At 35.3% G+C, this 12,906-nt stretch overlaps 1 protein-coding gene across 1 annotated transcript in view; it reads right to left on the bottom strand.

Moving 5' to 3' along the window:
- The window catches only part of LOC124363577 (conserved oligomeric Golgi complex subunit 3-like), a 61,384-nt gene that overhangs the window by 22,067 nt on the left and 26,411 nt on the right, over positions 1-12,906 (bottom strand). Inside the window, exons 7-8 of the mRNA XM_046818833.1 lie at positions 11,610-11,828; positions 7,629-7,768 (exon numbers count right to left, since the gene is read on the bottom strand). Of these exons, the coding sequence (XP_046674789.1) occupies positions 7,629-7,768; positions 11,610-11,828 (359 nt within the window). The remainder of the gene's footprint in view (positions 1-7,628; positions 7,769-11,609; positions 11,829-12,906) is intronic.

A 12,906-nucleotide genomic window follows, 5' to 3' on the forward strand; every position in this document is an offset into this window, starting at 1 on the left:
GGAATATTAATTTAAACTTGTTTTTAGTTTGATAAAATTTATGCCAAGGAAGAGGGGAACAGAAGAAAAAAAGACTGTTATTTCTATGATAAAGAATGGTATAGGTAAAAATAATAAAATAAGAACTGACACCCCCCGTCTGGGGATATGTTTTAATTCTATATGAAGCTGCATCAACCAGTGAATGGGCGAGCCAACACACACAGCCGTGCAGGGCAAAGGTTCCAGGGACGACCCAACTGATAACAGACCGGACCTGCTATAAAACATCCCACAACAACAATCACCGTCTTCCTCGTTCGACCCATTGTGAAGGATTATCTGGATGGACTATCTTTATGGTAGGACTTAGAATTGTAAAAAGGTAGGTGGCAATTGGACTCTTAATACTTGCCGTAGTTTAGGTCGAGGTTTCTATTGGGGAACTTAATTGTTTAAGTTTTCAAAAACAATCTAATAATGTATGGACTCTTTTAAAAAGAATTTATAATAATTAACGCTGGGTTAAAATAACTTGACAACTTTGTATGCTGCCACTTCTTACAAATATTATCAAAAATAAATTAAAACAAATAGTATAAATAAAAAAAAAAGGGTTTTTGTAGATTTTATGATGCATGTTAAGGCTAGGTGGAAATACAATTTCTAAAGGATGTGAGATAAATTTCTTAGATTTAAGTATTAAACTTGGCAGATACCAAGCGCTTTAAGGGGGGGTGTGGTATACCAATTACATGGTATACTTTAAATAAAAATAAAAATTTAATAAATAAAATTTTATTTTAGAATTGTAAATGGATAGGAATAAAAAAGTAAATTTATATTGTAATCCAGCGGCAGGCACAACGCGCTTGGAATCTGGTCTAGACCTGACTTGATGGCAGTGAATGCTAAACAATAGTCTACAGTGGACTCAATCTTTTGTTAGGCGGTGAACCTGCGTTGAGAGTGATTCAAACAGGCCTGCAGGAACAGGAGCGTAGTCGGTGCAGGCCAAGAAACCACGCTCTGCTTCCATTCCGAGTTGAGAAGCGATAGAGTAAAGTCTTTAGTGCGAGTAAAAGGTAGTGTCGGCGTAGGATCCGTTGGTATAGATTATTTTTAATACCGAACTCCAAGACCTTCACGACCAAAGAGCTAAGTACTTTTGACTGAATTATTAAATTTTTCTAAATTTGAAATTTGAAAATTTAAGAAGTGAATTAATTTGAAATTGGAATTGAAATTTGAAATTAACGATCAAATTCTGTTGAGTGTGGACTAATATATATCTAAATTGTAAAGGAGTTATTTATTTAAAGTCAAACGTAAAAAATTTAATTGAAATTATAGGGATTCTAGTTAAAAATTAAGAGCTGCAGGTGCTGCACCATATCCTGTAGGAACTTGTGAAAAATTCCTGTTGAGAACTGTTTAGATTTGTTTGAGAATTTTATTTTAAAGAAGTTTATAATTTTTATTTTATTAGTTTTGAGAAGAAGCCTATTTATTTTATTTCATACAAATTTATTCAAGATTATTATTTATTTTATATTTTATACACACGTATTTGGAGGACAGTGAGTCCATGTTAAATCGAAAGTGCCTTGCCTAAGGAAGTAGTAATTTTAAACTATTGTGCAAAACATTTCATTGGTGGAATACAAGGTTTAATAATTGAAATTTTGGATTGATTTAATAAACCTGAATATTTCTAAAAAGGTGCAGTTTTTAATTTCCACCAGTATCTACTTAAATCTTATGAGTTCGAGAATATTTAAGGTCATCATAATAAAAACAAAAAAATTTTGTATATTAACATTTGGTATAACAATCTAATTTTTCTATAATAGTAAATGTGACTTGCTAACAGTTGTAGGTACACAGTGCACTAAAGCAGGACACCAACCACAGCACAATACCAACGGTATTTCAAAACGGTACTTAATTAAAAAATGTGCCTCGTATTATAGCCAGAGTAACACAATAAGGACAAAAAAAATTATTCTGTAGGACGTTTTTGTTTACTAACATGCTAATTATAACAAATAAATTACTTGCACAACCTGTCATCTGTTGCTATTGGTGTGTAACGTATGAGGCAGTATAACATAAGTCACACAGCAAAGTTAGATACTGGAGATAAGAAGCAGGTCCACGTGCAAGTCAGCTCTTCAGTTCTGTGCAGTTTTATGCAGTTCTTAGTGAGTTTTTACTATAATAATTGGTACCTAAATTAGCAGTTTCTTGTTGTGAAGACTTCATGAACTATAACCAAACAGGTTTGACTCCCAATAAGAGATAAAATTCAATTTATTAGTCAAATTTGAATATAAGTGAGTGTCTCTAACCAGTTTGATAGGACAGGCTCTCAGATAAGGATATATTGTTGCTGAGAGCTGACCTTTGACCAGCAGATAAGATAAGCTGGAGCACCAGTGTTTGAACACCTGCAGCATTCTTTGATATTGGGCAATCTGAGCATTGTGTGCCCCTACTACTGGTTCTAATTGAATATCACATCAACTAATACCGGCTGTAGTGACAGCTGGGCATGAGACTGTCGGCTGGTTTGTTTATATAACAAACTTCTGAAGTTGTTATTTCAAATGAAATTTATTGTACTTTGCATGTGATGAATTGAGTAGTTACTTGTATAAGTGCTGAATTGTATGAATGACAGAACTCTGCACAAGGAAAACACCCGTCTGTTGCAACCAGCCGGGTATAATTCGGTAGTTGAACAGCTGTCCCTGTTATCTCTTATTGTTGTTCGTTATCTACAACCTGCTGTGTCTACAATAACCAAATAACAGATAATAACTGCTACAATATAATTACTGTTGGTGACTGTTTGTTTAAACACATAACTTAACTGCCTGCACACAGACAGGAGCAGTGACCGCCACCTGCTGACGCTGTACTTCACTGACCACAGTCACAGCTGTACTGCAGCGTGCTGATATCTGACAATATACTAAATGCCCGCATGTATCATATTAACACAACCACTGTGACCTCAAATCAGTGAAGGTTTTTAACATTTCCCCTTTGTTGTTACCAGTTACAAAGAAGCAATCTTTTTAGATAACTAACTCAATATGCCTTCAAAATATCCATGCGGAAACTGTGAAACTGGAGTCAGGTTTTCAGGAATACAATGCACAGGCTTATGTGAAAAGTGGTATCACGCAGGTTGCCAAAACATCTTGGAGAAAAACTTGAAAAAGTGGACTGCTCTTGAAATTACAAAATGGCAGTGCCTCAAATGCAAGGGAAGCCAATCTCCACCGGCAGACCAAAAAAACATTGATCCGAGCCCAACAAAAAATCCAACTACTCCCCATGGCTCTAATGGCAAACACTCTGATCCTCACAGGAATTTAGAAAACTTAAAGTCCTCCCCAATAGAAACAAAATTAGAAGAAGTGAGAACCAAAGTTATTGATCACGGGATGATAGAAGATCGAGACTTGGAAATCTCCCTGACGTTAGCTGCCGAAGCTGGAACTATTCTGTTGCAGGAAAACATGGAACTAAAGAACACACCATACAAACCTTGAAAAACCAGATATCGGTACATGAATTTAAAGCACTAGGCCTGGAGGCAACAATAGAGGATCTCACAACACTGGAACATGCTCAAAAAATTGAATCTCTCCTCAACAAAATACAGGACCTGGAAAAGCAACTGGAAAAATGCAGGACAGATAAAGCTGATCTGCAAGCTATCTTTGAGGATCATGATCTAAAACAATCTGAACTGCTCAAGAACTACATACACAAAATAAATGAACAGGAAAAAATAATTCTCAAACTAAAAAGAGCACCAGAGCCCTGCTGTACTCAGGACTTAAAATCTTTAATGGATATGGAAACCCAAACGACTGGCATACCCCTCACCAACTCTACTCTCTTGTTGGATATAGCTCTCATGAAAAAGAAGCAGGAGCTGATGGAACAGTCCATAATGGAATTGAAGAACAAAGTGAACAATCAATCTACAACTCCTGAACATGATATCATGAAGAAGAGATACAACAATAACAAATTAGAGAATAAGATAGTACCTGCTAAAAAGAAGCTATACAAATGCTTCAATTCAAATGTCAAATCAATCCCAGAAAGACCAAACAAATACCTTACACAAAAAACAATCTCAGTTACCTCAGAATTTTCTTAATGTCTCACTGCAAGTACAGAAATTGAAAGATTCTCATATAATCGGAGACTCACCTGAAAAGTCACTCATGGCAAATAATGGAGCCGGCCGAAACTCAGTACAAAATCTGAATGACCCCTGTGTGACACTGAATCATCCTCAAGAACTGAATAATTCAAAAGACCTCCACATTCTTCCACCCAATCAAACCACATCTCCACTCCCCCCTGCTCACAACAATAATTATATAATCACAGAAGCACAGGTTCATTTCCCAAATGATCATTCTCCACCAAAGCCAAAATGGGGTGACCAAGTACATCAACATAAGCATTTTTTAGACCTATACCCAAGAAAGATGTCCAAACTCTAACTCAAACAAACATTCAAATCCAGGACCTTTGTAAACTCGTGTCTCCCAGCAAACAATCTCACGTACAGGCATACAAGCAACTTAAAGTATCTCACCAAAACATCAATGGCCTTGTAAACAAAATTGACAGACTTACCCACTTTCTGTACAGCACAGACACCGACCTACTGGTTCTCACAGAACATGGCCTAAACAAGGAAAATGTTAATTGCTGTAGGATACCAGGATATGCTACTCTGGGAGGCTTCACCAGAGAAAAACACAGAAAAGGCGGGGTGATAGCATATGTCAAACAAGAGCTGGAAGATCAGTTCTCTCTGGTAAAAACCTCTGACCAGATTACAGAACTTATTTGTGAAGTAAGCCACTACAAACTGATAACCAATAGAAGCTGTCTTCTAATCCTGGGTGTGTATAGACCACCAAGCAGCAAGCTTGATGATGCTATTGAAATTCTGACAGCTGAACTAGACGAGGCACTAACATCGAACCAGGCAATCATCATCATGGGTGATATTAACGTTGACAGCCTCAGAGACGATGAGCAAAAAAAGAAACTAGAAGAGGCATTGCTCGCTTATGATATAGTAAGACTGAATCTACCAGCTACAAGAATGACACCGACCAGCCGGACTTCCATTGACATCATCTGCACTAACCTAAGTGAAAATGAAGTTGACTTTAAAGTTTTGACTACAGGTCTGTCAGATCATACAGCTCAAGTCTGTACTATTGACATGACAATGAAATGCAATGTAATTCCTCCATCTAAACAACGTCGTATCAACTCTAGAACTCTAGACAAATTAAAAATGCTACTAGCAGATCAAGACTGGACCAAAGTAATACAAAAAGCAAATGTTGACGACTCTTATCACATTTTCCAGAATATCCTTCAGCAAGCCATTAACACAGCTTGTCCATACTCAGCAGGTAGACAGAGAAGACGTTCAACGAAGCCCTGGCTGGACGCCGAGAGTGAGGAGCTTAAGAAGGCTTACTTGGCTGCTCTAAGCAAACAAATACTCACAGGCCTTCCAGCTCACAAACAAGACACAGCAACTAAGAAAAAAGCCTATGATCTTAAGTTAAAGACACTCCGGAGACAACAAAACTCCGCTTTCATTGCAGACGCGGATAACAAATCAAAAGCACTGTGGGCAATCATTAATCAGGAACGGAAGAGGAAAAATATTCACAACACTATAGAAACTCTTACAATCCACAATGAAAAAATAACCGACCCACTTAAAATAGTTCCTGTAAACCAACCCGAGACAGTACTTGCAAAACTAAAACTCACCAAAACTGACCCAAGAGAAGTCAGTGCCATCATAGACTCTTTCAAGCCTAAAACTTCAGCAGGTGAGGATGAAGTCTCAGCCAAACTCATCAAGTCTTGCAAAGCTGAACTTATTGAACCAATAGTAGACATTATAAACAAATCCTTCGAAGAAGGAACATTCCCATCAGGTCTCAAAACATCAAAGGTGTATCCAAAATATAAAAATGGAGAAATTACAGACATCAGCAGCTACAGGCCCATCTCACTGGTACCTACTCTCTCTAAAATCTTGGAAAAAGTCGTATTAACAAGACTACTTTTTAAGGTAGCAATCATCTTAAAGGTAACAATCTCCTGACTCCAAGACAGCATGGATTTCTCCCAGGCAGATCAACCACCTCAGCCATTGTACAACTCGTGGAAACTGTGATAGACCACCTTGAAAACGGATCCATAGCCACCACTATATTATTGGACCTAAGCAAGGCCTTCGACTGCTTAGGCCACAGTCTGATATTGGAAAAACTACACACCCTTGGCGTAACAGGCAAAGAGGCAAAATGGTTTAACACTTACTTAACTAACCGTAAACAGATGGTTGAATTAACCTGCAAGAGTAAAAACTCGATCATCAAAGTTAAATCTAAACCATTGGAAATGAAAAGAGGTGTACCCCAGGGGTCGGTGCTTGGACCGATCCTCTTCATACTGTTAACAAATGACCTCCCTGACTTCCTGCACAACTTCTGCCAAACAGTCTCCTACGCAGATGACACGGCCCTCATTCTTGCCAACAGAAATAAAGACCAACTTGACATTCTCAGTTTCATTGCCTTTGAAATGACAAAGCAATACTGTGGCAGGAATGATTTAGCTTTGAATGAAAGGAAAACACAGCAATTAATTTTCACTGCATCCAGAAACAACTATGACCCTCTTCCACAGCTATCCATTGCTGACTCAACCAAATATCTTGGCATAACCATCGACAGCACTCTCTCATGGACACCCCACGTAGACCATCTTATTAAAAAACTGAGCAGCAGTGTATACGTCATTAGAAGAATGAACCAAATAGATGACTCTCAAACAGCAAAGATCGCATACTTTGCCTTGTTTGAGTCGCACTTGAGGTATGGCTTGGTGGCCTGGGGTGGAACAACAGCCCAGAACTTACATAGAGTGCTGGTTGTACAAAAGAGAGCGATCAGAGCCCTCACAGGTCTGAACTGTCGTGAGAGTTGCAAAGAAGCTTTTAAGGAGCAAAAATCCTGACTGTAGTGGCACTGTATATTCTCGAGACCATCATGCACGCTGTCACATCTAACCAAACAAGACTGGCAAACCAACACCAGAAACAGACACAACTTTCTTCTGGACTCTCATCACCTCAGCCTTTACGAAAAAAAGCCCTCATACAAAGGCACTATGTTGTTCAACATGCTTCCTGACCATTTGAAGACCCTACCCGTAAGAAACCTGAAGACTGCTACAAAAAATTGGCTGCTGCAACAATCAATCTATTCTGTGAAGGAGTTCCTTGACTGGAGGAATAACGCAACAACAGAACATCCATAACCAATGCTTTTATATTTGCTGATGTATGTAAATAATCTGACTCTATTACTTTTCTCCAAGAAAATGTTAATAAAGAACTGTTTGATTTGATTTGAACAGAAAAGAGAAGGATATCTTGTTTCATTATGCTTTACACATTGACTGCATCAAACTCATAAGGGAACCTTTGTCATCATTGCTGTACGAATTATAAGTTGATAACGTCATTACACCTACATGTATAAAGGGAAATGAAACATTGTTACACATACGGTTGTTTTGAACTTGCTCTTGTATCATCTCATGGCGAAGTATCGAGCATTGTTCAGCCAAAGTTTCCAGATGTTTCATGTGAATCACAAGTGGTCGCAATGTATCGTACAAACTGATGCACAAGCCTTCTAAATATGATCTGAAACAATACCAAAATGGCATATTAATGTTTTAATTATAATACATTTACAAAAACTATACCAACACAACTAAAAAAAATTAAAGTAACTCTTGTAGGATTACGTGGTAGTGACGGGACTAAAAAAAGTCCAGACTATTCCTGCTACATTTTTACTCCTTTACAATGGGCCAAAATTCAAAAGATAGCATTATACACATATTTATTATACCATTAGATTCAGTAATTATCGTTTGACGTTGACTTCCCAAATGTTAAATTGGAAAAATTAGGTTTATTATCAGCTGTGTTAATGAATTAATATTATTTACTTGTTTATACATTATTAACTTTAAAATTGGTGGTAATGTTGAAAAAAAAAAAACACTGTTATATAATGATTGTTACAAAATTTTAAGTGTATTTAATAGTATTTCTGTTCGGAAGTAGAAAATAAAAAGAATTGTCAATAAATGTAATTTGGTTTGGTTAAATTTAAAATATAATATATTTATAAAAATGTTATAATATAGGTAATATAAAATATTTTATAGATTAGGAAGAAAAGGATAATAATTTTACCCTAAATATTTTGGTATTGTAAAAATTATAAAATAATAAGTAAAAAAAATATACTGAATTTGTTTTAAACACTTATAAACATATGATTCACAATGTGCAGTTCTTCAGTATAATAAAAAATAAGGGCATATAATATTATGAAATTATGACTAGTAAATTTTAAAGCTAGTCCTAAAATTATTTAAAGATATTGCTCATATTTCTTTATGTTTTTTTTTTTTTTAGCATTATTTAGCAGTTTACTATATCACTCTTTTAGAATGAGCGGCAGTTATCAGCCCACAAGTAATTTACAGGAAAAGACAAGATTGCCTGCCTGCTGACTTTTGTGTAATACTTACATAATAATGAAAATATGAGGAATGAAAATAATTTACTATACAGGCATATCCTTGTTACCCTCACAAAACTATTTTAAAGTTGGCAGTACAACATAACATCTGTCTATTTTTAGTAAAACTGACAATGTGCGCCAATTGTAGTGTCAAATCACAGTTAGAATTTTGTTACAAAACCTTTACTAAATAATGTAAGGAATAGAATAGTGTTAGTTCTGACACTAAAAATATTTTTTGTTCTTATAGTAAACCGATGGTAAACTTAAGAAATAAATGTATGAATTTTAAACTGTTCTGCTGAAAACATTAGCCTACTAATAAATATGACCATGTTATAGACAATTTAATTCTGTATAATTAGATAACAAATGTTGTATTTACAATACATAGCAATCACCCATGATTTATTTATAAAATTACATTTCTCCATTTTCACCATTGTCTTCTTTGGTATGTCCATTATGAAATTTGCTCACTTCAAAAATATGTGTATCTAAATAATACCAAAACTTTTCGTCATCCTAAAAGTATTAAATGCTTCAGTAAGTGCACTGACCCAATCTAGAGGACCATATTCAGTTATTTCTACTTTGTGTTAAGTGAAACAAAGTTTTGGTACAGCCATTCTATGTACAGTAGAGCGTCAATAAACCAAAAGTAAAAAATCCTAAACGTAAAAATCCAAACGCCCACTTTAAACATGTGAACTGTATTTTTCATGGTGCCATGAGAGGATAATGACCTTAGGAGAGTTTATTTTTGAACCATCCACTCCCTCTATTCTTAGTGGGCGTCTATTTTTAACCCCATTGGTATCGTTATGTCAGTGTCATCAGTCAATTCAGTTGCTTCACTTTTTGAATAGTGTTGTCATAGTTGTGTGTTGTGTCTCATAGTGCGTAATATTCTTTGGAAACATTCATTAAATAATACATAAAGTGTTTATATTTATCCTACCATTTTTAATGTAACTAGGAATTTCTAGGTTATGTTCAAAAATCCAAACTAATCAGAATCTGAACCACCACAGTCTCAATTAGTTCGGATTTTTTATGCTCAACTGTATATGTTTAATTTTAGATTGTTTGTTATGATGCCATTTGATTTTGAAAGAAATTTTAATAATTAATATTGAAAGCTCCTTGTATGAGGTGCATGGTATCTAGAACAAGTGTGGGTGTCCTGTGTATCTTGCATTATTTCTATCTAAGTTAAAACTGATCATTATAAAAAGTTATTATGTTATTAACTCCACTTATAGGGTTATCTATTTATATTAATGTAATGAAAATAACTAAAACCCAAAACTGTTTACAATTAATTGTTGTTGTAGAATAATAAGTTTCGTTATTTCTGAGAGGAATCGGAGTTTTGGGTTGGTAAAGTTAAAATTAAAAAGCTCATCAGTTTATTTTTTACATTAACCAAAGTTGCAAACTCAAACCATCTTTGAACGGCTGTCATTTTTGACTCGATTATCCGTTTGAGGTCGGGTTTGCGGCTCTGTACTCTACTAATAAAGACCTTTTATTTGATATGCATATCAACCTATGCTTACATTTAAGATTTTCTTCTGACTCCTAGCGGGCCGCCCCCCTGAGGAAGTAGCGGATCACTGAATATGGGATAAAATAGATTTTTATGTCCAGTAACTTTGTGTAAGGTTTTGTAGCTCTATTTTAAATATTTTGAAAAATATTTAACCGACCCGGGACTTTTTGGACACCCTGTATAATAGAATGAGAATAACAAAACATAGCGTGATGCTCCCAACCACCAACGCAGGGAATAACGCAGTTGAATAATTGAATTCTGTGCAATATGTGCAAAGTAACAAATATGCATATTTAATCAACATATTAATTTAAAACCTAAAGTAATTATATAGAAACTGATACTCATCAATTCTGTAGGCAATATGATAGAGCCTAATTTTGAGAGAAAAAGGCCATTATAAAAATACTTTCCAATACGTAGTATGCTTCAGTTCCCTTTTTTCAGTTTGGTTCTGCATAATATAGCTTAACAACAAGATATACAGTTCTTCAACCAGCATGGGATGCAGGTGATGTTTGAAGGCCGGGCCCTGTTGGTTTGTGACAAGATCAAAACACTGGGCATTGAGGTTTAGAAACCTGTTAAAAGAATCCGCAAAAGTTAAGCTCATGCAGTCAGTCATTTTGTCAGTATTTTACTACTGTTATCCAGCATATGGAAATAGCCTCTCAAGGGAGGACAAGGGAAGGATTCAAAATTGGCAAAACACTGCAGAGAGGTTCGTTTACTGTCTCACACATTTTGACCACGTGTCCCCCTATCGTGAGGCTGTCCACCTGGAAGTCTTCTGCAGGATGCTGACGTATTGCATATTCCACAAAGTCTTGTCTCTAAAGGAGTCGCAGTACCTGAGTGAGAAACTTCGTTCCCGGGTGTAGGGTGCTGAATGATGCGTCCATCAGCGTGGAAAGCTACACTTTTCCAGAATTAGGCTAGAGAATGGCTGGAAAAGCTTTTCTTAATTTTAGCCTACCCTTTATAATGATCTTCCGTACCTTATTGATGACATTGAAATAGTTTTAAAATTATTTAGCTGTTTAAATCGTTTATAGTTTTAATTTAATTATTAGTTTAAGCTAAGTTAGTTTTAATGTTACTTTTAACTATAGAAATTTATGACGCAAGCGATTCTGAAAAACACTTAAATAATGGTATTTTTTATTTATTTATACTAGTTAAAACCAAAATAAAATAGTAAAATTGAACATACAAAAATAATGACTCCCAACTAGGATAATTTATTTATTCTACTAGTTCCTAAGGCAACCCAGTTATGTAATTAAAAAATGATTAAATGTGTATTAATCATCTTTTAGCACATTTTAATAAAAACTAGATATTAACCTTAAAGTTCTTAAGTTGTTTTAGTAGCTGTATGAACTTACGTGAAGAGTGGCGACGGGAAGGAGAAGAACTGGTGATACAACCGCAGCTCGTCCTGTGACACATGGATCAAGAAGGCACATGCTGAACGTGTGAGGGAGCAGTGGTCTCCAGACATATTGGCTGCCAGCCCTCGTACTGTTGTAAGCACACTCTCGCTGATTAGACTCTCCCTCTGGGCCAGATACAGTTGCTGACAGTCACTCAGCAAATTCTCATACCTATTGCACATGTATCTGGTTGAAATTTGTTCAAATACCAATAATTTACACTCATCAAGCAAATGCTGGAATACGACACTGACATGTGTTCACATTCTAACCTAACATGCAACAAGAGGCTTTACTATTCCACAAAATGTCAGACATGTTTGAGTTAGTACACTATGACCTCACAGCACCGAATCTAGAGAGCCGAATATATAACAAAAAGGTTTCCAACATACAACCACTGCATTTTTCATCCAAACATGAAAGACTTTTTGCTTCAAAGTATGGTACTGAAATATGGGGAAATAAATTTCAAAAGAACATTGATAAAATTGGATTAGTACAAAAAAAGCAGAATTTTGTATCTCTGGTATTGGTTTTAAAATTAATATAAACAAAAATTTGAAGAACATCCTACCATGACAGTCCCTTGTATAATTATATATAAACTGTTGCTATGGTGATGTCAAAAAAACTTAAGGTATCAAAACATCCACCGACATAACACGAGGAGTGCAACAATATTTCACATTGAAAGTGTTCTTGCAAGGGCAGCTTCAGGCATTTATGCTTTAAATAGATTAAGAAATTTTTGTGATGTCAAAACTCTAAGAACAGTCTATTTTTCTTATATTCATTCCGTTATTTCCTTTGGGATTTCAATATATGGTGCCACAACAGTTAGAAATTTAGAAACAATTTTAAAAATCCAAAAGAGAGCAGTAAGATCAATTTTTAAACTTAAACCAGGCACATCGTCAAAAGAACATTTTATTTCATTAGGTATAATGACCGTGTATGGTATGTATATTTATGAAACAATATTATCGGTAAAGCTCAGATTTTCCAATTTGCCACAGCTTGGTACACTTCACCAATACAATACCAGGCATCAAAATGACCTTGCCATTCCCACACATCATTTAGAATTTTTCCACAAAAAACCTCAATATATGGGCACAATATTTTATAATAAATTACCTCAATATTTAAAGTCAGAAAATGTTTTATCAACTTTCAAATCAAAATTAAAATATTTTCTCATTGACAAGGCTCTTTATAGTTTTAACGAATTTTAAATACAGAACAT

This window comes from Homalodisca vitripennis, chromosome 5 (assembly GCF_021130785.1).
Source record: "Homalodisca vitripennis isolate AUS2020 chromosome 5, UT_GWSS_2.1, whole genome shotgun sequence".
In the NCBI taxonomy this organism is placed as follows: domain Eukaryota; kingdom Metazoa; phylum Arthropoda; class Insecta; order Hemiptera; family Cicadellidae; genus Homalodisca; species Homalodisca vitripennis.